The sequence below is a fragment of the Panthera tigris genome, chromosome X, assembly GCF_018350195.1.
Source record: "Panthera tigris isolate Pti1 chromosome X, P.tigris_Pti1_mat1.1, whole genome shotgun sequence".
NCBI lineage: Eukaryota > Metazoa > Chordata > Mammalia > Carnivora > Felidae > Panthera > Panthera tigris.
In genome coordinates, this window is record NC_056677.1 from 122,834,700 (window position 1) to 122,861,631 (window position 26,932).

Below are 26,932 nucleotides of genomic sequence, written 5' to 3' on the forward strand. Positions count from 1 at the left end.
TAATGTAGCCTTTCTCCCTGAGGCCATCTTTTAGGGCTTTTTGGCAATAGAGGCCTGAGGTTTGTTTTTTTTTTTTTTTTCTAGTGAGACAAGGTTCCTCTCTTCCCAGATTTCATCGACGGTTGTTTTGGCCGAAGGAAATTCATGGTTGATGGAAGGGACAATTATACAAAGACTGGAGGTCTAGAAAGATATGAAGAACTCATGAGTCATGTGTTGATTACAGATTCACATGTAATGCTTTAAACAAATGTAATGATACAGAGTTGAACACGTTTTCAACCTTTTCTCAGTTTTTGATTAAATGTGGGTTTGAAAACCTATTTAAGAACTAAACAATTTCCTTAACTATTAGGGCTAATAGAGTTTTATGGGAACACATCTTTGGAATATGAACGTGTGAATGTAAGTCTAATCCACGAAAATTCAGTTAGGGAGTGTGTTCTGTCTTAGGCTTTGCATATCTGGCCCGAAATAATCAGAAATTTGCTCCTATAAGTCCATCTCTCTGGCATCTTTTGTCTCTTTTAGGGTATACTCCCCTAAAAAGTCAGCTGTTACACCAACTTTCTCCTAAACTACTGTCCCATCTCTCACCTCCATCCAAAGTTCTGGAAAGAATAGTCTGTTCTCCTCTCCAGTTTATTCATTCCTCCAGCCCATTTCAGTATCTACCTTTAAAAAAAAATTTTTTTAATGTTTATTTTTGACACAGAGAGAGAGTGAGAGAGAGAGAGAGAGAGCGAGCATGAGTGGGGGAGGGGCAGAGAGAGAGAGAGGGAGACACAGAATCCGAAGCAGGCTCCAGGCTCTGAGCTGTCAGCACAGAGCCCGACGCAGGGCTCGAACTCACAGACCGTGAGATCATGACCTGAGTCGAAGTCGGACGCTCAGCTGACTGAGCCACCCAGGTGCCCCCAGTATCTACCTTTATTGCAGGTACCTTTTTGGAACTCAGGCTCTTACTGGCCAAATCTAGTGGCTCACTTCAGTCTTTATTCTGTTTGATCTTCCCTCAGAATTCACCAGTTTTGAGCACCCGTTCTAGCAAGTCCTGGTTTCTGTGTTATTCTGCCAACTTGACTGCCCTTCCCAGTCTCCACTGCCTCTGTCTTTTCCTTGGTGGACCATCTCGGTGCTGGTCTGCTCTCAGACACCTTCTCCTGTTACGCACTTTGCCTTGATGGTTTTGTTTCGTCCTGTAGTGTAGGCCGCCACTGCTATATTGGTGATTTCAAAATCTAGCCCTGATGCTGGCCTCCAGTGAATCTAACAAGCCTAATTCTTAAACATCTTCCTGTGGAAGTCCATGAGAATCACAAGCTTGTTGTCTCTCCCGACTTTTTGCAGCTCACCAGACCTGTTCTTCAGCCTACATGTCCCTCAATCGGGAGGATCCTCACTTGCTCAGGTTCGAGAGTTTGTAGTCAACTGTCTTATTCCCTTGCTGCCTTGCCACCCATAGCTACATCCATTCCAAATCTTAGAGGTTCTACTTACTAGTAACTCTCATATATTTCTTCCCATTTCTGCTTGTGCTTCCTCTTTTAAGCCATGCTTCCTAACTGGCTTCTGTTCTTTCACTTTCTCTCCTTCCAATTTACTCTTCACGGTGCTGCCAGTTGTTTTTAGTGGAAGTGCGTCCCACTCTCCACACACACGCACACACAAAATGCTCAGTGACTTCCCGTGGCTTATACCCTGTGCTCCACCGTGTGCTCCTCTGGTATACATGGAGCTTTCTCAGCGTGGAGTCTTTGGTTTTTCTATCCCCTTTACCAGCAGGCTTCCTGTCTCTTTAAAGCCCATCCTCCACCACCTCGCTCAGCCCTAAGTCCTTTTACATACTGTGTGCATCCCTCACCGCCCCCTGTAGGGTTGGTCTGGCCTCTCACTTGTTAGACTTTGCAGGTCCCTCCATTAAAGCACTTACCTCAGTCTGCCTTACGTAATAATTATGTAGTAATTGCCTACCTCCTGCTCTACTATGGGCTTATCAAGGCGGGGACCAGCCTTTATTTTTCTCACCTCAGCATAATGACTTCTGCATGGGAGTTGTATAATGATGGCTTTTTTATTGAATTCAGGGCTAGTAGAAAGTGAAGGAAAAATCCATTTTATGGAAATGAACGGGATGCATTTCTGGACGTTGTGGATGGAGCTCAGGCGCCTAGGATGGCAAGTTGCTGCCACTGGAGCAATCCCCAGAGGGGTTGATTCCCCAGGTCTGTGGTACTTCACCGTAGCTCTTGTACCTGTACTAGAAATCACTACGTCTTCCTTGGGAAGTCAGTAAAGTGACAAACTTGAGAAAAAATGTGAGCCTGATTGCTTATACAAAGTTTTAGGAAATTACATTCTCTAAATTTTAACCACTAAAAGTCAGCTTAAAAAAAAAAAAGTTAAACTAGTCATCAAATCAATACAAGATACAGCTAAAAACCGATCAGCTATTAGCGTGGCTTTTGGAATATCCGTTCCTGCTCTGCAAGTTGACATGTACAGCCGCCTCATGACTTCATTTCAGGGCACTGTGTTGGGTGGCATCAGGGAGCAGAGGGCGCAAATGAGGAGTGGTTGCTACCTCGTACTATTCACAGATGTGACACAAGAGATAGGACACACATGTGTGGCCCCGATACGGAACTGTTCCATATCCCGACTTTTTTGAATCTGGAAAAGTGGCCCGAGCGCGGAGACAGAAGCCAGTTGGTAGGGATCTAAAGAAAGAGTTGGTGGTGTTTAAAAAACAAAGGGGTATCAGCCGGGTTGAGGGAAGAAGTGTTTCACTTAGAACCCGAGAAAGGTGAATGAATATATTTGGGTGCAGGGGAGAGGAGCCTTGCCTCTTTTCAAGGCAAGAGAGAGAAGGGATCTTTCTGGAGCAGGATCCCTGGGGAAGGCTGAGGGGGACAGGGTGAAGCCCAGTTGGTGGGGCAGTTTGGGAAAGGAGAAGGGACAAATTACTCCTCTGAGACAGGAGGGAAAGAAAAGTTTGCACACTGCCATAGTGGGGAATGTGAGTGTGCCAGAAAGGGATTTCCTGGAAGCCCTAATCTAAGCCTGATTGCATTAAACAATACAAAGGGCCCTGCTTGAAAAATATCACTTTGTTAACATTGTTGAAACTGGTAAATCAGCTGCAGATTATCTCAGTGAATTTTTTTTTTATTGTAAGCATTTGAGGCCACAAGTAATCTTGCTGTTGTATCCATGAAATGGTGTATGGAGGCCGGGAGACCTAGGTTCCAAATCCAGCCATGGGGTGAACAGTGTACTAGGGGGCTTTTTGCTTTCCGACCACCCCTTTGGCTCTGTCTTGCCTCCTTCCTCAGTAGTATTTTCACCATGCAGTGTGTTCACGTTAGGACTTAAACTTTGTTTTTTTATTTGTTTCAAATTTTTATTTAAATTCTAGTTAGTTAACATATAGTGTAATATTGGTTTCAGGTGTAGAATTTAGTCATTCATCACTGACATACAACACCCAGTGCTGCTGATAACAAGTGCCCTCCTTAATGCCCATCCCCTGCCCCCCTCCCTCCATCAACCCTCTTAACTCTATCGTTAAGAGTCTCTTGTGGTTTGTTTCCCTCTCTCTTTTTTGCTCCTTCCCCCATGTTCGTCTGTTTTGTTTCTTAAATTCTACCCGTGAGTGAAATCATATGGTGTTTGTCTTTCTCTGACTTATTTCACTTAGCAGAATACACTCTAGCTCCATCCACATCTTTGCAAATGGCAAGATTTCATTCTTTTTGGTGGCTGAGTAGTATTCCATTGTGTGTGTGTGTCTGTGTGTGTGTCTGTGTCTGTACACATACATACATACACCACATCTTCTTTATCCATTCATCAGTCGGTGGACATTTGGGCTCTTTCCATACTTTGGCTATTGTTGGTAGTGCTGTCATAGACATCGGGTGCATGTGTCCCTTCGAATCTGTATTTTTATATCCTTTCTATCCTTCCTAGCAGTGCAATTGCTGCGTTGTAGGGTAGTTCTGTTTTTAAGGGAACCTCCATACTGTTTTCCAGGGTGGCTACACCAGTTTGCATTCCCACCAACAGTGTAACTGGGTTCCCCTTTCTCCATATCCTTGCCAACACCTGTTGTTGCGACCTAAACTATGAATTGAACTTGAGCAGTTTAGCCACCCACAGTCGACCCCAACCCATTCGATTGTTTCTATATTATGTCAATCCATTAAGACTTGAACATTGTTCCTGTAGCATTTTCCACTTCAGCCAAAGTGTTTATTTTCTTGCTTTATTTTTGTTTTGCCTGACAAACGCTAGAAATTGTATTTTTACAAACTGCATTGTAAATGCTACTTCTAGGTAAATGATATATTTTTATAAGAAACGTGACCACACTTCTGACTTAACTTTTTGAAGGCAGAACAAAAATTGTACATATGAACAGAGCCTGATAGCACTACAGAATAGAGTACGTAATCATTGGGGTGATTTGCTCCATGCCGAAATTCTTCTTTCATTGATTTCCTTTATTGTTTGCTCATTTGTTACTCCGTTGGGATAACCAGACAGAATATAAATTTTAGATGAGTGTGTAACTGTTAATCCCAACGTGTCATTGAGCCATGAACTCAATTTATTAGTTTCCAACTAACATTTTTAAATTGAGTAGAAGAGAAAATGTTAACAGCACAGTACCTAATACAAGCACATATGGTTTGGTCAAATGTTTGTTTCAGAGGTGTGTGTGTGTGTGTACAGGGTCAGGGGGAGTGTAATGTGTATGGTTTTCTGTTTATTATCATCTAGAAAGCTTGAAAAACAGTCTTTGAGGTAATGGCAGAATATGTAGAATAAAATGCTCTTTAACTTAATTTAGGCATTAATAAAGTCACTTCCATCTGTTTTTACCACTGTAGACTGTACTGTCTTGAATTTTGTTGCAGTGAACGGCTTGAGTTTTGACAAAAATCCTGGGGTGTAGACTCATAGGGAAGTGGAGAGCTGGAAGGAGTAGAGCCTGGGACCTGGTCACCAGGTTCATGGCAGCCGCTGATGAGGGAGAGGCAGACAGAGGACTTGTTTACAGAGCTCTTCTGGTGTGGGGTCACGAGTACATGCCATGCCGTCCAGTGGCCCATGTCTGAATCTGGCTCAGTCGCATACCTGCTTGGCAACTTTGGAAGCCACGTAATATTTATGTGCTTCAGTGTTCTCATCTGTAATGAGGATAATAACAGTCTCTACCCCATAGAGTTTTTATGAGGATTAAATGTAAACTGTTTACAACAGTGCCTGGCATGCAATAAGTGCCCTTTTGGTGTCAGCTGTGCAGTCGTGCGCCATTTTCCCAGCAGGTGCAAAGAAGGATGATTACCCCAACACACTTTTTTTCCCCAGAACATTAATAAAGTAATTGTGATAATATGTGAGACACTTTAAGTCCCTTAAAACAAAGATGCCATATAGATAAGGTTACTGTTCTTAACAAACCACCGGTTGTACTTTGATAAAGGATTAATTGAAGGTGTTAAATTTCGGTGTGTCAAATCCAAAATGCATCTTGAAATGTGAATGAGGGGCGGCAATGATACTCCTCAGAAATGGTTTTCCGGTGTTGCTTTCTTTCCATCTTTTGACCCCACGTAGGCCTCCTGCTTTCCGGGTGGCACAGCTCACCCGGGTGTGTGTCCCTGTGCTTTGTACTTTTCTGTGCCGTTCTAGATGAAGCTCTCGAACACTGCACGGTTTCCTGCCTCTTGTTGCTCTGTGAGCTCATCAGCACCCAGGTAGTTTCAAAGGTTGGCAGTGTCTCGTTTGTTTTCGTACACTTGACCTTCCTGTGGGCAGTAGGAATAGGCACAGGAGAGGAGACTCTGGCTGTGCTTTTGAGAGAAACAGCTGGGTCTCAAAGCCTTTTCCATGGATACTAGCAGCCTTCCGGGGACCGATGGCGTGGCGCCTGCTACGGTGAGCAGCATAGGAGGACAGGGTGTTAAAAATGGCTGCACCTTTAGGACAGGGCCTGTCTGCATTTGCAGGTGTCTGGGACTCCTGCCTTTGCTTCTGAGTCTTTGGCACTCTCTTCCTTTGGGCCAGCTTTGGTGAGCCGCATCGAATCTGGTATCTGGCTGAAGCACTGTGCCGGTTCTATCTTGTGTCCTCTCTCGCTCAAGTCCAGTTGTACTTGCTTATAAAAATGATGATGTACACATTGTGGGGGTGCACATCTGTTCTGATGACTTGAATGAGAGGTGTAAGTGGTCCTGTGGATAGGCTATTAAAAACAAGGGTGCTTTTCCCTGGGCCTTTGTTTTTCAGTCCAGAATTGGGGAAATTTTTATAAATTGCTTTGAGATTTTAAAAATTTCAGACTGAAATTTAGTGGACTCTTACTTCCCAGGCTGACCACAGGATAAAAGCACACAGCTCATTTTCAGAAGGCAGTTGAAATGAGAAGCAGTACTGTGTGTAGACACACACGCACGCACGCACGCACACACACCCCTACACACCTACCTCTACCTGTCTTTCAGCCTAGATGTGGCTTTAGGACTGAAGAATGTCTTAGTTCTCAATTTTCTTTGTGCCCAGGACTCTTTTTTCTTTCTTGGATAAGCAGTAAATGTGTGCCAATTGAGGGTCTCCTTGTGCCTCCTTCCGCCTCCAAGACTTGGCCTTGGTCTCTGTCAGTCTCTCTCTTCTCCCTGCTCTCCATCTCCTGGAACCGTGCTCCCAGCTGGGCTGTCCCCGCAGTGCCACCCCCGTTCAGAAGTCTAGTGTTCACTGCCTGCCTGCACGTCCTTGGCAGCCGCTCACTTCACAGCTCACCTGACTTCTCGCCCTCCTACTCCAGGGAACCTGTGCTTTTGAACGTGACTCAAGACCCTGTAAGTTCTCAAGCCACCGCTCCTTTCAGAGGTTTGTTTGTTTGTTTTTTAACTACTGAGTAGCTGTAAGAAAATGTTTATAAAACATACGTAAAGTATAAAGAAGTATGCGATCTGGAACATCCATCTGTCTCCCAGGATATCATGTCTTTGACTTCATTCACCACGGCTCTCTGCAGCCCGGCCTGGTCTGCTGGCTTCTGATTTGCTGGCTCGAGGTGCCTAGTTTCCCAGGCTGTTTTGTGATTTTTGCCGGTGAGCTCCTATTCCTTGGACCTTTGTGGGAATCCTCTGAGGCCAGGATTGAAGACAGTTTGGCATTTCCTTCCGCCAGGCATCTTAGGGCACCACAAATGGGGGATGGTTACAGATTAGATTCTCTGCCTGATGTCTTCTGGGCCATCCGACTTTTATGAGTTTAGGCTACAAATTGGTTAAATTTGCTGCCGTGTGGCTACAAATTCCTGGTGGGGGACAGCAGTAGAGATTTTTTTTCTCCCTTAATTAACACCAATAATCTAGACAGGTAAGTTCCTTGGAGTCTCAGGGGGCCAGTTCCTATTTGTGCTTAACCCTGAGGTTGTAGCACTTGGGAGGCCAGCCTGTACAGGAGCTCATTTCCAGTTTGATGCCCATCCTAGCATCTGGGTGGGCCTGGGGCTTTATGTCCTTATGTCCTATCTCTTGAACCCCAAGAGGCCATGGAAACCAATTCCGTGAGTACCCTGAGGTAAAAGCCCGTGCTTTCCTCTTGGTCTCTGCGTTCCTGTTTGTGGCTAGTTTTTAGCCTCTGCGTATTTATTCCTCCCCAGCCAGCTCATTGGAGCATTTTTAGAAAGGTTTCTGTTTTATCCAGCATCGTTAGATGTTCTCAGCAGAAGGCTCACTTAGGGCATCTGTACCATCGCGCTTCCAGATACCTCTCTGTGTGGCTTCTGAGATCTGAAGGGCCTGGTCCTCTGCCTCTTTAGCTTCTTTTCAGCTTCCTTGGCTTCCTTGCGCTAAGTGTGGGTTTTCTAGAAAAATCCATCCTTCCCCTCTTCCTCGCTCTACACCATCCCCTCATCAGTCTCCCTTCCCCTCATGTCTTCCGGCATTGCCTGTCTGGGCACGACTTGCACATCCAAAGCTTCATGTTTCCCTTTCGCGGCTCCATAACTTCAACTGACACCTAAACATTTGTCTAAAATTAATCTCTCCTCTTTCCCTTAAACCTACTCATCTGTGCTCCCAGTTTCTTGTGCTGTCTTCCCCTCCTCCAAAATCCAGGCCACTGGAAGATTTCCCTTTTCCTGAACATTTACTGAAGCCAGCCTGACTTGGTTCAGGTTTTCATCTCCTCTTTTCTCAACTGCCAAGATGGTACTTAAACTAGTTGCCGTGCTTCCTTTTTGTCTCCGATCTGGTACAGCCCTGCACGTGCTGTCTGTCACTTCCCTCTCCCCCGGACACGACTCACATTCCCCTGCCCCTAAAACTTTGCCAGTCTCTCCCTCTCAGTCAGTGTCAGTGCAGACTTCTATCTCCCTCATTTTGTGTGTGGCCTCACCTGTCAACTGTCCCCACTTTTTTCTACCCCCTCCTATGCTCTGGTGTTTGCTGATGGCCTCATATTTTCGGAGTTTGGGTCCCATTTGGGCCTTTTTGTCACATCATTGTTATTACCATGTCCAAAGTCATCTTACCCTTCCAGGCCCCTCTCTCCAAAAGTAACCTAGGCATTCTCTGGAGCCCCAGGTGCTTTATCTGTACCTCTCATGGCACTTAACTGCTCTCCTCTTTACACGATTGATAGTTGTGCCTCCTTGTCACTCTCCTTTGGAGGATTTCTAACCCCTTACAGACAGTACCTGGGTCTTACTCATCTTTTTGTATACTTAATACCTTGTTCATAGTAGGCCCTTGGTAAATGTTTGTTGAATTAATATACTAAGGTCAGTAGAGTGAATAAATTAAGAACCAGCAGCAACCAAGTCATCAATAAGAATATTCTGTTGAGAAAGGGCATTTATTCAACAAGTACTACTTTAAAATTTTGAAAATAGGCCATATATGACCGTAGTTGAAAATTCAGGAAGTGTAAAAGGTATTGTTGTGGACCAAATGTGTGTGTCCTTCCCAAATCATACTTTGAAGCCCTAACCCCCCAGTGTGATGGATGATATTTGGAGGTTGGGCTTTTGAGAGGTGTAGGTTTAGATGAGGTCCTGGAGGTGGAGCCCCATGATGGGATTAGTGACCTTGGAGGAAAAGCAATGGACCAGAGCTGGTTGGCTGCCCTTTGTAGACCAGGAAGTGGGTCTCACCAGAACCCGACCATGCTGGCTCCTTGACCTTATGCTTCACAGCCTCCAGAACTGTGAGAAATAAATGTTCACTGTTTTAGGCCCCCAGTCTGTGGTAACTTGTTATGCTAGCCAGAGCTAACTAAGACAGGCATGTAGTAAAAATCTCTCCCTCCCAGCACTGTTCGCCCATCTCTTTCCCCTCCTCACAGACACCCAGGGTTGTCACTCTGTTAATGTCCACCCAGTGATGGTTTAGGCCTGTTCATGCAACTTGTTCGTTGTATTCTTTCCCCCTTTGACCCTAGCAATAGTATGCTATATGTGCCCTTCCATACCTTGATTTTAAATTTACCAGTACATATCACCTAATAATGGACTTCTTCATCCTATTTATGGCCATATGGTACTCTGTTGACCGTACCATACTTTATTCAGTCCTCTATTGACGGGCGTTGAGATCATTGCCAATCATTTGCTGTTACACAAACTGTGGTCGGTAACCTTGCACATACATCATTTTGTATGTGTTCATGTATGTTTTAGGATACATTCTTAGAGTAGAATTACTGCTATTACCAAATTCCCTTCGAGGAAGATGTATTGGCATTCCCTCCCGTGTGCACTGTGTCTGACTGCCTGTTTCCAGACATCCCCTCCAACTCTTAGTTTCCTAAAGCTCCTGCAACACACGGCCGCAAACTTGTGGCCTATGAAAACACAAGTCTTACAGTCCTAGAGGTCAGAGGTCGAAAATGAGTCTCCCTGGGTTAAAATTGTGGTGTGTGGGGCTTGTGTTCCTCCTGGAGGCTCTTGGGGAGAGTCCATTCCTTGCATTTTCCGGCTTCTAGAGGTGCCTGCGTCCCTTGGCTCATGGCCCCTTACTCCCTTTACAGAGCTAATAGCAGTGGTCAAGTCCTTTGAATTATTCTGACTTTATTCCATCATCACTCTCCTTCTCTGATTCCAACTCTTCTCACTCCTTCCACATCGCAGGACCCTTCTGATGACATTGGCACTCCGGGGAAATCCAGGGTACCCTTCCTATCTTAAAAGGCGATTAGAAATCTGAATTCCATCAGCAACCTAATTCCGCTTTGCCATGTATGGTAACATGACACGGGTCACAGGGATTAGGACATGGACATCTTTGTGGGGTCGTTCTGCCAACTGTACCAATCCAGTATGCTCTCGGACTTTTTCAATCTCTGCTAATCTAATAGGTGAAAATGTGGATTCATAGTTTTATTTTGTATTTATCCTATCCTATTTGACTAAAATTGAGTATCTTTTGGTTTGAGCTATTTGCCTTTCTATTTGTTCTCTGTGACTTCTGCCTATATTTCTTTTGGAATTTTGGTCTTTTTCTTGTTGAAGGAGTTCTTTATGTACTAGCTATGCTCGTAATACAAGTTGCAGTTATTTTCCCCATATGTATGTCTTTTGACTTAGGGTGGCTTTTGCTATGGGGATTTTTTTTTAATCTTTATTTGTGAGTGTTCATCATTTTTTTTTTCTTTTTGGCAATGGGGATCCCTAAGACAGCCCTAAGTTTGATGATTCATCAGGAGAGTTCACAAGACTTTATTAACATATAGTCGTACTCACAAGTGTGATTTATTACAGCAAAAGGGTACAGAGGAAAAGCAGCAAAAGGGAAAGGTGTATGGGGTAGAAGTCATGGTAGAAACTCTGCACGAGCCTCCAGAGTTTTCTCCCCATGGATTCACACAGGAAGCACTTAATTCCTACAGCACCAAGTTGAGACCACGCGTGGGAAATGTTATCAACTGCGGAAGCTCGGCACCTGGAGTTTTGATCAGAGGCCGGTCATGTAGCCCCTCTGCCTAACATGTACCAAAACCCCAGCCTCTCAGAAGGAAAGCAGGCGCACAGCATAAATCACGTGTATACAGTTTGGGCACCGCCAACCACTCTTCGTGGTTAGGGAGCGATGGGAACCCTCCCGAGAGCCAGGTTCCTGGAGTCCGGCTGAGGGCCAGTCTTGCGAGTGGACCTAGGTAACGAGAGCAGCCAGGGTCGCTAGGATGATTCTTGTCTGCATGGTTTTCTTTTATAACTTCTGGATTTTGTATCCCTGTTAGGGAGGTTTTCTCTACTCAGAGTTCTAGAAGAATTCTCCCTAGAATATTATTTTAATACTTTCGTTTCTTTTTAAAACTTAAATATTCCATCAATTTGGAATTTTTTCAGGGTGACCGTGTCCGCGTAAAATCTGGATCCCAATCTTTCTTCCACTGTTGTCACCACACCATTGGTTATCTGATCTGCTCCTTTGAAACACCACCTTTACCACACACTTCGTTCTGCTTGGTGTTTGATTTCTGAATGTTTCCTCTCTTGCATCAATCACTCTTCATGTACCAGTAACATTCTTTTTAACTATTGAGGCTTCATAAGATGAAAGGTCTGGTAGAGCAGGCTTCTCCTTGTTTCTCCTCTTTTTTTCATCCCTTTCCTCCCTGTTTGTGCTGTCCAGGCATTTCCGGAACGCCTGTGTTGTGGCTAGGTGCGGGGAGCTGGGGCTCATGCCAACCCCCTGGCCCCTGGGAGAGCAAACAGACACGATATAGATGCATGTGCACAGGACATCAGGGGAGCGGCAAGTAAGGGGCTTGTTGTCGAGGAAGGCTTCCTAGAGGAGGTGAATCCTGGAAGACAAGTAGGAGTGTTAGCCAGGCAGAAACAGCCAAGGGCAGGAACAGTGTGTGCAAATGTGAAGAGACTGGATACAGACTGGACCCACACGTGGGTTGGTGTCTATGTGGGAGTAGTGGTGACAGATGGTGTTGGAGGGGAAGGCTGGGCCCCAAAGCTCGCAGAGCCTAACCTGCCCCACCAAGAGGTTCCACTTTCTATCTGAAGGGGAGGGGAGCCATTCAAGGGGTTGAAGCAGTAAAGTGACATTAAATTTCGATTTCAGAAGATTGCTTGGGCTGCAGCATACAGACTGCATGGAGAGGGGCAGGAGTTTAATTCTGGGGATGTTCGTTAGTCACCTGGGTACATGATTGTGAGCCCTTCAAATGGGGCAAAGGAGAGGGGCAGGAGAGTGACGATTTGAGGACGATCTAGAAGAACAGTAGAATTTGTTGATTGTGTGAATATAATTATGATGGGGGATGACATGATAGGGAAGAATCCAGCCTGGATAAACAGGTTGACATTGGTTGAGATGGGCAGTATTGGAGTGGGGAGGCAAGAGGCGGTGAGCCCCGTTTCAGATATGTGGAATTGCAGGTGTCTGTAGGACAGCCAGACAGACATATCTAGGAGGCAGGTGGCCGCGTACCTGGAGCTGTGGCCCGGGGCAAGGTTTATTTGGCAGGCCCAGATGTGATCATTGGCATTTTCATAGATGTGGCCAAAATTGCCAGGAGAGACAATTACAGTGAGAAGAGGTGCGACAGATGAACCCTGAGAAATGTCACCATAAGTGATTATGATTGTAGACAAGTAGGAAAGAATGCTCTTTTTCCAAATGGTTTCAAATGACATTTCAAATGTACTTACTGAGTCGTCTTCTCCTGAATAAATGACTGTGTATATTTATATATGAAGGTGATGGCAACCCAGAAATATTAAGCCACTTTCCCCAGGGAAGGTGGTGGAAAGAGGACGAGGAGAATTATTTATGCAGGAAGTATAAATGGCAGTTGATGTGCTAGCTGCTTTTGACCTATGAGACTTGTGTCAGATTTTTCGACTCAATTACCTTTGATGCACTTACCTGAAGATGTTACTTAGAATTACAAACGTTGCCAAGTGTCAGTACCTCCTGTGGTTCTTCCTTAAAAATTTTAGCTCCCCCCCCCACTTTAATGAAAGCGTTTTTTCTTATATGAAGAGGTCTGTTTTCTAAGTGTAATCTAAAAGATGAAAATGACATGCATTTACATTGCTCACCCTTATGTGGTAGATAGAAGCTTTTAGAAAGGCGGGTATCTTCAATTTCAGAAATCAAGTTAGAACAAAAAAAAAAAAATGCTCCCTTAAATTCCTGTTCCAACACTGCAAAATTCTATCTGGAAAGGAGTTAACAGTCCCCTGACTTTTAATTTTTTTTTTAACATTTATTTATTTTTGGGAGAGACAGAGCATGAGCAGGGGATGGGCAGAGAGAGAGAGAGAGAGAGAGAGAGAGAGAGAGAGAGAGACAGAATCTGAAGCAGGCTCCAAGCTCTGACCTATCAGCACAGAGCCCAATGTGGAGCTCAAACCCACAAACCATGACATCATGACCTGAGCTGAGGTCAGACGCTTAACCGACTGAGCCACCCAGGAGCCCCTGAACTTTTAATACTAGATATTCAGAGTTATATTTTGTTTACTTCCTGAAAAGGGTCTGCTCGTTCTATAACTTGTGTCCATCAATGACCGTGCCATTGCATGGTGGTAGCATCATTTGAAAGCACTGTTAAATCTCCGTAGTTTATCGATTCATTCCCCTGCGTACTATGAAAATAGTTTTCTTCTGTAACTGTCTCCCTTTTGAATGATATTTAGTTTTTACAAATCTGATTCTGTGACATCCAGTTCCGAGACATACTGTGAAGAGTCCTTAAGGGAAGAGGCTCTCCGTGAGGGGCTCCATGAGATCTAGAACCCTAATTCACAGACAGACAGCTCTCCCACCTCAAAGAAGGAAACTTCTAAATCACTCAACATTGATAGAGTCTACTAAATAAATAAATAAGTCCAGTCTAGGTGTTTTAAGTGAGTTGATGCGTCTTCATGTAGTTGCCATTTAAAACCAATGGCTAATTAAGTGAAAGCCAAAACCTGTTGTCGTTTCAGATTTTTTCTCCCACGAGACACAACAGTGATAAATGTAGGAAAATTTAAATGACAAGTTACATTCTCTTTGTCAGAGCTGTTTTTATCCCTAGTGTGAAATCGGAGATTTTCATCTCAACTTTGTCCTTTTAACATTTTTCAAATGTTACATTGTGCTATTTTTAAACCTGGAAAAAAATGCACATGATTGCTTTTTTTTTTTTTTAAGTCTCCATGCATGGGATCTCTTGACTAGTAGGAATCTGAATTGGTGAAATGCCAAAATACCAATAAAGAGCCAAATAAAGGAAGACCTGCTCATTTGAAACCAGGATAGGCACTTGACGGTGGCTGTTTTCTGGTGTCAGTTTCCTGATTCTGATACTGTACTCTAGCTGTCTATGCAGCATGTTCACATCGGGGAAGCTGAGTGAAGGCTGCCCGGGACTTGACTGTACATCTTTGTCACTTCTTGTAAATCTGTAATTATTTCAAAATAACTTTTTTAAAAAAGGAGAGCAGCCGGCCAGATAGGTCATCTGCACAGAGGCCCGAGGCTGTGTTCCTAAGTGTCATCTGTGTATATTGCACGGGCCCCACCCACCCCTCCCCCACCCTCTGGCAGCAGCCAAGTTGCCGGTTCGGTTCTGTGGGGCCAAGGCGGGGCCCAGGCACCCCCGCCCCTACCCTGAGGCAGAGCCAGGCTGAGGGACCAGGCCCCAGAAGAAAGCCACGGGGGTTAGGGTGGGGGCGCTTCCCGAAGCACAGATCGGATTTGGCGAACCCCTTGGCTCCGAGGCTTTGCTGAGCCCGCACTGACTCCTGGTTGCCTTGTCCGCGGGCCGGGCCGTGAAAGGAGTGAAAGGAGATCGGTGCCGGGACCAGTTCCAGCGGCCGACTCGACTATTTCCTGCCTCACACACCCCTCCCCCTGGGCGATCCTCCTGAAGGAGGGTTCTCTCCACGGTGCTTGGGTCTCCCCAAGAGAGGGTCCCGATCGGGCCAAGGTTATCATTAGGAATGACTGGGAAATGGCAACCCCACTAATAAAGCACTAAAAGACTCGAAGTCTTGAAAAATGTGTTGTCTGTAAGAGAAAATAAATGTCAGCTGAAAACCTCAAGGTGTGTAGCCCATTAACTTTAGGTTTTAACAGTTTTCAGACAGAAGCCTTAATTAGGCTTGTCACAAGTCCCCACTTGTAGGGAATTCTGTGCTTTGTAATAATGCAGATGAAGGGTTTTGTTTCTGTCCTTTAATGCTTAGTAGGTTTTTTTGTATAATCCGCTTTTATGTTCCTCTGTTGAGAGCTTGTATTTTAACATTCTCGCTTTGTTCTCTTATCTGGATCTTGAAGGAGAAAAAAAAAAGGGTAAAAAAATTAAAATATCTGGGACCTAAGTCTGGGTACATTCAACTTTAGAAAATATCCTCATGGGTTCTTTTAGAATGCTTGCCTCAGTATGAGAGCCAAGTATGGACAACTTACTGTTTGCATCGGGTTCTTCTTTAAAAAGTAACAAGTCGTCCTTTATAAAAAAGATTTATTTCCTTGTAATTGTAAGCTAATTTATTTAGATGGTTAAAATATTAGTTTAAGCACCTGGTCTTTTTTACCTTAAGCTCCAGTTTGGTATTAGATGTGTTGCTGTGTATTTCATGACCAGAAGTATCTGGCTGTTAGGTGATTCATAAACCTTCCTGAAATGTCTGAGGTCCAAGTCTGGCTCTCAGCTCTTAACCTGGGGACAGTTTCCATCATAGAGTTCTCATAGCCATGTTTCAGGGATAAGGGATGCCAGTTCATGGCATCATCCTGTATATCTGGGCATCATCATAATGTGAAGTGTCATTCCAGAATGATTTCATGAGAAAGGCCACCTGAGATGTTGCTACTGTGAGCACATTGTATCTTTCTCTTGTTAATGACAGTTTTTTTATATTACTTGTGTTCAGAGTTCCCTTAAATCAAGCACGTTAAAGAAATCATGGAGAGGTGCCTGGGTGGCTCAGTAGGTTAAACGTCCAACTTCAGCTCAGGTCATGATCTCACGGTTTGTGAGTTCAAGCCCCACGTCGGGCTCTGTGCTGACAACTCAGAGCCTGGAGCATGCTTCAGGTTCTGTGTGTGTCTCTCTCTCTGCCCTTCCCCTGCTCATGCTCTGTCTCTCTCTCCCTGTATGTCAAAAATGAATAAACATTAAAGAAATAAAAAAGAAAGAAATCGTGGAGATCATTTTGGTTTGGGGTGTGTAACTTTCATCTTCTGATAACAAACTTGTAAACTTATATTATGCTTATCAGTAATTTTAATATAAGATACAAGAGAGTATTTGAAGCAAGAGAGGAATTGCTTTATTATTGGTGACTGAGAAATAGTAAGGTACGTTGAAAATGCTGCTGGCAAGTCAAAGGACACTGATAGCATTAACATACATCATGAGTTTTCTGGAGAGAAAGTTTTATCTGGCCTTTGGGTTAGCAGTGTTATTCTTTGTTTTTAAAAGGCTGCCATATTCACTTGAGATTCATGGGAAAGATATAAATAACTAGAAGCAAACTGAACAAAAACCATGTTGAGATCAGGAACTTATTTCAAGAAAGCAGATTATAGGTCTTCTTCTAAAGTGAATGACACCCTTGTGCCTTAAGCCACCTGCCATGTACAAGTATGTCAACAGCACAGCAGCCGGGAGTGTTGAGCAGTACCTGTGCCGGCTACTGACCAGTATAATATCCAGGGCTCAGATGTCACCCAGAGACTGCTTTGCTATGTTCTACTGATTCTGTTTCGGGATGAAGAAGTACACCATACATTTTAGTGTTGTTTTCATCAAAAGTCCCTCTGTCGTTTAAACTTCAGTTAATAGAAATCATTTGTTTTCCCCAGTGGTACTGAATAATTAACTATTTAAGCAATCAGCGAATTGCTTAGCTAGATCAGTATTGTGTGGTCGGCATGCTACCCATGCAGAATACATAGCACTTGGACCTACCACCGCCAGAACTGAGACCTGCTGAGGGTGTCCTATGCTTTAGAAAGTTGAAGAGGAGAGTCTGGAGAGCATGTTCTTGATCAGTTTTCACCTTAAACCTCTTGCCTTTTAAATTTATTTTAATGTTTGTTTATTTTTGAGAAAGAGCGTGAGCAGGGGAGGGGCACAGACAGAGGGAGACACAGAATCTGAAGAAGGTTCCATCCAGGCTCCTACTGTCAGCACAGAGCCCGATGCAGGGCTCAGACCCACAAACCGTGACATCATGACCTGAACCAAGTCGGACGTTTAACCAACTGAGCCACCCAGGTACCCCCAAAACTCCCGCCTTTTAGATACACTAAACTGTTGCTGCCAAGTAAGGCTTTTCCAGAAACTCTCTGTAACGTAGGAGAGAGAATGCTGCCATTCAAAGTTGTAGTATGATAACAGAGGAAAATGGGTGGGAAGGAAGACCCCCAGAGGAAAAAGTGCCCAAACATGGTGCCTCCAGAGAAAGTCATTGTACAGAGGCTGGATAGGCTTCACAGTTTCATTGGCAACAAAAAATACATGTTCTGCCTACTATGGACCGGACACTGTTCCAGTTACTAGGAAAAGAGGATGTGGCCAAAGCTCGTCTGTCTTTATGGAGTCCATGTTCTAGGGAGGGGACAGTGGGAGTCCAACGGTAAACAAACAAGTAAATCTACAATCTGTCTAATGGTCATAAGTAATATGGGGAAATAAAATGGAAAGGACAATAGGGGGTGCTGTTCTGGGGGTAGCATGTAGTTTTTCTATAGGGCATCAGAGTAAGTCTCGCTGTTTAAGGTTACATTTGAGCAGAGATGTGAAAGAGTAAGGGGGAAAGCCATGGGCGGGGGGAAGGATTCCAGACGGCTGGAGCTGTGGGTGGAAAGGCCCTGATGTTGGAATGCACTTGGCGCTTTGGGGGAACAGCACTGGAGGTGAATTTGGCCGGAGAGGAGTGAGCAGTGGAAGAGCAGAGACATGGTAAGGGATGTGGCCAGATGGTGGACAGCCGCGTAGACCATTGCATAGACTTCCACTTTGGCTCCAAGTGAGATGGAAAGCCACAGGAGGATTTGGGCCAGAGGAATAACTTGAACTGACTTAGGTTGTGACACTGTTACTCTGACTATAGAGGTAAAAAAAATAGAAAGTAGGGGACCAGTTAGGAAGTTATTATAATGATTCAAATGGGGGACGGTCAAGACTTTGACCAGGTGGTAGCAGTGAGCTGATGAGGATGACACCAAGGTTTTTGGGCTCATCTAGAAGGATGGGGCTGCCATCTATTTCAATGAGGAGGCTGTGGGAGGAGCAGGATACAGGGGTGGTCAGGGGTTTGGCTTTGGATGTGTTAACTTTAGAATCTTCCAGATGCCTCTTAGGCTGGAGTTGTGGGGTGGTCCCTTGGACTGCCTGGCCTGCAGATCCAAGTTGGCGCTGAAGAGCAATAGCTACTAGGTAGGAGTCACTAGGGTCTGGATGGTATTTGAAGCTGTGAAATTCATCAGAATCGCCTCCAGAGTGAGCACAGAAGGAAAAGCAAGGAGAGGTCTGGGTCCTTCATCTCACAGAGATCATGGCATTGATTCCGAATTCATAGAGAACAAACAGTTAAGAATTTTCCTAATGTCCTGTCCCTCATGTTTTGAGACAGCTGTACTATTTAATAATTATTCCTGAATTTCCTTTTTTTTTTAGGTGGGTTTTGATCAATTGCTGATGTTTAAAATTGATAGGTGTAGTTTTGGTCTAGAAATCTGACTTATCTGGAAGATAATTTCAAACAAGGGCACATTAAAAGAGATGTTTGCAGGGCACCTGGGTGGCTCAGTCAGTTAAGCCTCCGACTTCTGCTCAGGTCATGATCCCATGGTTTGTGGGTTCGAGCCCCACATTGGGCTCTGTGCTGACACCTCAGACCCTGGAGCCTGCTTTGGATTCTGTGTCTCCCTCTCTCTCTGCCCCTCCCCCACTAGTACACACACTCCTTGTCTCTGTCTCTTTCTCTCTCAAAAATAAGAAAACATTAAAAAAAGAAAGAAATGTTTGTAGGGGCACCTGTGTGGCTCAATCAGTTGAGTGTCTGACTTTGGCTCAGGTCATGATCTCACAGTTCGTGGGTTTGAGCCCCACATTGGGCTCTGTGCTGACAGTGCAGAGCATGCTCAGGATTCTCTCTGTCTCTGTCTGTCTGTCTGTCTGTCTCTCTCTCTCTCTCTCTGCCCCTTCCCCGCTCAAGTTTGTACACATGTGTGCACATGCTCTCTCTCTCTCTCACGATAAATAAAGATAAAAAAAAAAAGAGATGTTTGCAGCCATGGAAACTTGAGGTCTCAGAAGTAATTATTACTCAAGATAGAAGGCAGTAGGGGGGCACCTGGGTGGCTCAGTTGGTTAAGGGGACAACTTCGGCTCAGGTCATAATCTTGCAGTTGGTGGGTTCAAGCCCCACACCGGGCTCTGTGCTGACAGCTCAGAGCCTGGACCCCGCTTCAGATTCTGTGTCTCCCTCTCTCTGCCCCTCCCCTGCTCATGCTCTGTCTCTCTGTCTCAAGAATAAATAAACGTTAAAAAAATTTAAAAAAAAAGAAGGCAGCAGAAGTCTAGTGTGCACTTTTCACCGTCATTTCTTTTTGAAAGTCTCACTTTGGGTTGTGATTTCATGGTAGGCAAATCTGGTGAAAACTTGGAGGGTGTAGTATTAGTAGGCTATCAGTTCTGTCACGCTGCACTTTAAATTCTCTTTTTCCTTTTGCCTTTTCTAGCCAATATTTGCATTTCTAAATGAAGAAAAGTTTAACGTGGATGGATGGACAGTTTATAACCCAGTAGAAGAATACAGAAGGCAGGTAAGTCAACAGGTGCTATGGCAGGTGGTAAATCTCAAACACGCATGGTGACACTATGTTGTCAGTCATACTCTTTGAGAATCAGTGAAATCCTTGCTTAGTATATTTTTTGTGGCAGTTATAGCTCATTTTTTCGATTACTGTATGATTTATGAGCTCATTCCCTAGCTATATTCAAGTTGCATTGAAAGCTGGGTAGCCAAGTTCTGTTTCCTTCTGGTACATGAACAATGTCGGTTGTATGTTGTTCATGAAATGAATCAAATACGTGGAGTCTAGAAAAGTCAAACTTCTATATCTTACTATTGAGGCGTTCGTGTCACTATGTATTTACACATTTGGGAGCATAACTATCACTGACAGCTAAATTTAAATTATATTTATTCCACTTTGCAGATTGAAATGAATTAGGACTATTTTCCTATAATGCTGACTTTTCCAACAAAGCTTTGATGAACATATATTAGAATAGCTTTTACTGCTCTCTTCTGTGAACTTCACCTGCATGCATGTTCATTTGCTGTAATAAAGGCAAGAGGCTTGGTACAATGTTGCTGTTCAGGGACAAAGGTCTCTTGTGGCATTTTTTGTGAAGAAGAGCCAGTGTGTATTATGTAACAGGAGCCACAATTTGACCTGTGGTTTAATCAAGTTTGTAGGCCAGGTAGGAGTTTTGTGATGGAGGTTTTCATAGTCCTCATCCTACAAAGCTCTTAAAATAATTGGGAGCATTTGCTGAGTGAGCTGTGAGACTCCGATCGAGCCCAGTTGCTTTATATGAAAAGGCAGTGAATGTAAAGTAAAATTCTAGGACCCTAGACTCGAGGAGAACCTTCTAGCCACCACCTCCACTACCAAGCATCTGGGTTGATTATTCTTTCTAGTCTTGATCGGCGGCGTACATATTCATAAGCAGATTCAATGCTCAGGAATGTGGGTGTGGGAGTTTAGATCACACATAGGAAGTAGGGCGTCCTGTGCTTCCAGAAGTCCGCTTTAGACTGGTGGGTTTTCAAAGGCTGTATATGTGTTTCATTTTAATGATCTCTGTTCTGGGTCAGATCTTGAGGCAGAAGAAAGACCATTGAAACATTTTGCATGTTTTGGAGGCCTCTGTAGCATTATGTATTTAAATATTTGTACCTTAGTTTTGGAGTGTTATGGACAATATTAAGACTTATTTTGTAGGCCAACGTTTCTAGCTTGAAACAAAACAGTTCCTGTTTTTCAGATTGCATGCATATATGAACTGTTGAAGGTATCTTGTTCTAGACTGCCATTATATTTCATCTTTTCTTCTTATAACTTTCTCATGGGACTTATAACTCTCTAATTGGACTCAGCATCAGACTCACCTGTTTGGTCCGTGGTCTATAGGACCAGACCTAAGGAAAAGGTACAATGTCTGTCCCCACAGCAAACACCCACATAGCTCACCTTTGTGTGTGTATTTGTGTATTTGTGAGTATGGGGAGAGAATATTCCACCACCTCTGGATCTTGTCCATACGCGGTTTTGTGGGTAGCTGGCAGAATGGCAAGTGTATTCCATGTCTCCCTGTCACGTTAGCCATCTGCTTAGAATGCAGGTGGCTGTATTTCTCACACAGCCTACGGAGTGACCGCCAATCCCAAACAACTTGGTTGAAAACACTTTTAGGAGGTGGCGAAATGAGCCTCCCCAGAGGGGTTTTCCTTTACTTCCCCTCTGTGACTTTCTGCATAAACTTAGCCTCTTTCTACTTTGGAGCAGACTGATGCATTCACTCTGTTTTGAGTAGGGAGAGGCAGTTGCCCAATGTCTCTTCTACCCTCAAGTGGACACAGGTTAAAATTATGTGATGCACTTTTCTCTGGGGTGGGGAGGGTACGTAGGTGGGAGATGCACTTGGGCTTACTGTTACACACATAGTAAGGAATAGTTTGACGTGAAATTAACGAGGAGCTCAAATTCAAGAGAATTTGTATTTACCAATGACATTTTAGAATTATGGAAGCCACCAGTGTTTTGTCTTGTGTTCTTATGTTGTCCAGATGACTGATTTGGCTCCCTTTATTATAAATCAGTAGACCGTCCCTACCCTGTGTTCAAAGAGGCACATGCAGATTCTGCTAGCAAAAGGAAAGGAGACCCAAGGCCAGTCCGGAGACGGAGCCGTGCAATACTGACTTGGACATCCTTCTCTCCTGCAGGGCTTGCCTAACCACCACTGGAGAATCACTTTTATCAATAAGTGCTATGAACTATGTGACACCTACCCTGCTCTCTTGGTGGTTCCATATCGTGCCTCAGATGATGATCTCAGGAGAGTCGCAACTTTTAGATCCAGAAACCGAATTCCAGTGAGTACTACAGTTAATGTTTTCCTCAAAGACTGCCTTTTGTCCCATAAGAACAGGAATCCAGTCAGAGACACACTCTTGGAATCTCAGTCCACCGTGTCGTTTTTGAGTGCCCGCTGAGCACACAAAGGACTGCGCTGAACGGGAAAAGAAGTGAGACCGCACCTGCCTTCCGGGAGTTCACAATCAAGGACAGAGAATGAGCGCAAGTAATTCTCATACAGGAGAGGGTGAAAGTGACACTACCATACGTAAACCAGGTGCTTGCTGGAAGGATAGAAGGAAGTATAGGGACTTTCCGGTTTTCACCTTTGCAGCCCCATACCTTATGTGTGACGGGCCCTTGACAAGTGTCAGCCAAATCATACTGGAAACAACGCACTATCTGTCTAATGTCACAGAGCACAGAGCACATGGGTACAGGCTTTTGTATGCGGCCACCTTTATTAGGGTTAGCTCATCCTCATCATGTTTGCCAGCTGCCCGAGCGCCAAATGCACATGATTCCAGACGGTATGCTTACAGTATCCTTGGACCTAGTTCACCAAGTTCTCTTTGGCTCTTGAATATTTATGTGAGTCACGCCATCTACTTTGTGTACATAAATTTTCTTGACTAAAAATTTAGAGAATTTTTCCTCTCTTAATTATCAGAGCATGTCATAATGAGTACATCGCTTTGTTTTTGTTTTTCTAAATAACAGATTTTGGAAAAACAAGGATAGAAGAAATTAAGATTTAATGTCACCTTGCCTTTAACTCCAAGTCTAGACATTTTTTGTCCTTAAAAGGACATTCGTGTGAAACTTTGGTCTAGTGTCAACATAACAGGAATCATAACTTTAAAATTCGCTCCCTTCTCTAATTCTCAGTGTCTGTTCAGATCGTAATGATGTATATTGTATTTGAACATGTTTTTCAGCTGGTTTTGCTAGAATACAGTGCCAACGAGGCTAGAATTACAAGTTTACTCCTCTCGTGCTCTTCTGCGACATACTTTTCTGTGTTGTAGCCGTAGACTCCACCCCTGCCTTGGCCAGCTGTCTTTGCTAATATTTGTCTTGCCCACAGGAGGAGGAGGTTAGGGTAGTGTGGATCGACTTCCTTCATGCCTTCATTCAGTTGAACGTCTACCATGAGAAACGTGTGTGTGTGTGTGTGTGTGTGTGTGTATTTCACAGGATTTGGGGCAGGAGAGGAGGGGTGTGTGTGTGTGTGTGTGTATTTCATGGGATTTGGGTCAGGAGAGGAGAGGAAACAAGTGTGCTCAGGCTGCCATCTTGACCCCCTAGTTTCCACTCTTCTGAGTGAATGAGAGCCCACTGTAGAACACATAAGATGCTTAACTTTTTACTTATTTACCCATTTTATTGATCCTTCTTACTTCATAGTGGCCACAAATTTGTATTTATTTTTCCTAATAAAACTAAAGCTAAGTTCTCCTTCACATCTATATCTTTATAGATTACCATGCTTAATCATATTTAATAGTAGATAATGTACTTTTTCTGATATACCTCATAACCATCTGACTCTTGACTATAACCCAGAAAATGCATTCGCTTTTAATGTGAAATCCTTACTATTTGATATTCAGTTCTTTTTTTAAGAAAGCCCATGTAAAAATACAAGAAGAATTGATGAGAAAGCAGTTTTGTTATTTGTACATAAATAGCATATGAACTATTATAAGATACCATTTAATAACAAAATGATCCACATGCATTGATGTTCCCATCAATGCATACATATGTTCTCTTATGCATTCCTTTTTCTCTCATAGGTTTGTCTTAATGTTACACAAGTCCTTAACATATAAGTAACACATAGTTACTTCACATATTTTACAAAATGCCGATAAAGAAAAAGGATTCTGCCACCTAGTGAGAACCACAGTTAACATTTTGGTCTATGTCCTTCCAGACTTCCTTCTATGCATACATATTTTTATTTGGAAAAAAAAAGAAATTATGCTGTCATTTGTGTCTCTGCTTTCTCTGTGTAACATTATCTTGGAAAGAGCGTTTCCTGCTGTTAAACATCTGTGTGCCAGTGTGTACATGCACCATATGTATTTAATCAGTTTTTTATTATGAGACATCTTGGTTATTTTTTGATTTTTTTGCTATTATAAACAACGCTGTGATCAACATCTTTTTTGGTGGCTAAATATTTGTGTACATCCTTAATTATCTATGGCTTCTAGATATTAACTTTAGTAGGAATAACCTAATATAGTACCATATACTTTGAAAGCAGTCATGGTAGTTGATGTTGTGAAGCTACTATTATTTATACCTGTGAGCCAAACAGCAAGCATCCTTTTAAAAAGGTAGTCAAGGGGTGCCTGGGCGGCTCAGGCAGTTAAGCATCTGACTCTTATTTTCGGCTTGAGCCATGATCTCATGGTTTATGAGTTTGAGCCCCGTGTTGGGGTCTATGCTGACAGCGCAGAGACTGCTTGAGATTTTTTCTCTCCCTCTCTCTCTGCCCCTTCTCTGCTTTCTCTCTCAAAAATAGGGGCTCCTTGTGGCTCAGTGGGTTAAGCGTCTGACTTTGGCTCAGGTCATGATCTCGCAGTTCGTGGGTTCGAGCTCTGCATCGGGCTCTGTGCTGACAGGTTGGAGCCTGGAGCCTGCTTCGGATTCTGAGTCTCCCTCTCTCTCTGCCCTGCCCCCACTTACACTCTCTCTCAAAAATTAATAAACATTAAGTAAATAAATAAATATTAAAAAAATAAAAAGGTAGTCAAGATCCCTCAAGAAAAAGAAAAGAGGAAGTGAAACAACTTAGAAGCATTTCTTAATATGATCTGGTGACTCCAGCCTTAAACTTCCCAAGCAGAGAGAAGAGGGGTGGAGGAAGGGAAGGCATGGGTGGTGGCACAGGACGGTGTCTTGCCCAGGACCTGATTTCAGTTTAAAACTTGGGAGGGTCTCTATCAAGTAATAGGTCTCTTACGTGTAGCAATTTTCTTTTTTGAAAGTGATCTTGTATCAGATCAACATGTTGTACAGCTTAAACTTCCACAGTGCCGCATGTCACTTACATTGCAGTAAACCTGAAAAATGACAACTCCGTGCACATGTCAAAGTGATCTCGTGTCTCTTACTGGTCTTAAAGCGAGGGCCACAGGAGGCAGGCTGGGCAGGTCCCATCTCCACCTTGTTGGTTACAAAGTGGAGGTCGGGGAGGGCCAGTTCTTGTCCCAGGGCTTCCCACTTCTCAGCCTTTGGACTCTTAGGAGTCACAGTGGTGTTTTGTACAGGTCTCTTCATGGCGTGAAGAGTCCATGAATGAGTATTCATTAATGCCGTCACATCCTCTTTTCTCACTAACCCAATGTCGGCATCATGTACATCGATTTTCATGGACATCAGTGCTTATCATTTGCCGTCATGGAGGGGGTGACTTCAGGGATGACGGCGCATTTGGCCTTCTATTAAGTGAGCTCAGACACTTCTGCTTCTTTAGTTCTTCTGTCTGCTTTTCATAGTTTTTCATATCTGACTCCGTGGGCTGCCCAGCTCACCCCTGGAAGGTACTTCACCTGTGTTTTTCATTCATCCTCCCAGCAGGGCCATGGAGTCATGCTCCTCCTCATTCGATGGCGGAGGAGACAGAAGTGACACAGACTGTGAGCTTAGTGCCCAGGCTACAGCCACAGCAGACATGTGCTTCACATCTACATGAGCTGTAGATGTGAGTTGGTATTATGGAGACACGTTGTACCAGACGTGATTTCCTTTACGTATCACTGAGAAATCCAGTACAAGCTACGGAGCAGAAGTAATATCAGAAGCTTTTTATTTCCTTTAAGCGAGAGAACTTTTTTTTTTTTTTTCGGTAAGCATTTAACTTCTACAAGAAAACACTAGTAAAGCAATTGGTTATTCTAGCTGCCTCTGGATAATTGTCACTGTTAAATGTGTGTTGCTGAGCACATTGCGTAAAATCACAGGTGAACCGGTATTCTGTTTTGGCAAAATCAGATTCACTTCCTCATGATTGTTAGTGCTTTCTGTTTTGGGTATTTCTGTTTTGAGATTTGTTTTTTTCCTGATAGCTTAAAATTTCTGAACTAACCTTAGGTGCTGTCATGGATTCATCCAGAAAACAAGACCGTCATCGTGCGTTGCAGTCAGCCTCTTGTCGGTATGAGTGGTAAACGGAATAAGGATGATGAGAAGTATCTCGATGTTATCAGGGAGACTAATAGACAAATTTCTAAACTCACAATCTATGATGCAAGACCCAATGTAAATGCAGTGGCGAACAAGGTGAGTGCATTTAGTGACATGACAAATGCTTCTCTTAGATACAGTGTGCCATGTTTTACATGATTGGGTTTGCCGCGGTGTGGCACTTTGTGGGCTTACGTTAATAGTTAAACTTAGTTGAAATAGGAAGACTACTTTGCTGACATAGGAAGTAGTTTTAATCACAAAACGTATTTTAAAACGTGAATCCGTTAAATGAGAATAACCTTTAGGTAAATTAGATGAGTATCGAACTATAATGAACTTCAATCCTGTCGCAAGTTCAGCCCTCTTTGGAGTGCCTTAGGCATCTACGAGGAGTTGTGGGAAGCTGCAATGGTTAAACCCTAAATCTGTAGCTTCATCCAAACGGTCTCTTCACTGCACTTGTTAATGTGCCTGCTCATTTATATAAGATAATTCAATAAAAGGAGATTTCTGTATATGGATTTTACAATCAGGCACACACAATGTTACTGTTTTCAGCAGCAATCTGTCTCCATTGTCTTCTTGGCCTTCTTAAG

The 26,932-nt window shown here is 43.7% G+C and overlaps 1 protein-coding gene across 1 annotated transcript in view; it reads left to right on the forward strand.

The window, feature by feature from the left end:
- The window catches only part of MTM1 (myotubularin 1), a 96,982-nt gene that overhangs the window by 46,819 nt on the left and 23,231 nt on the right, over positions 1 to 26,932 (forward strand). Inside the window, exons 7-9 of the mRNA XM_042975268.1 lie at positions 19,725 to 19,808; positions 22,001 to 22,150; positions 26,241 to 26,429. Of these exons, the coding sequence (XP_042831202.1) occupies positions 19,725 to 19,808; positions 22,001 to 22,150; positions 26,241 to 26,429 (423 nt within the window). The remainder of the gene's footprint in view (positions 1 to 19,724; positions 19,809 to 22,000; positions 22,151 to 26,240; positions 26,430 to 26,932) is intronic.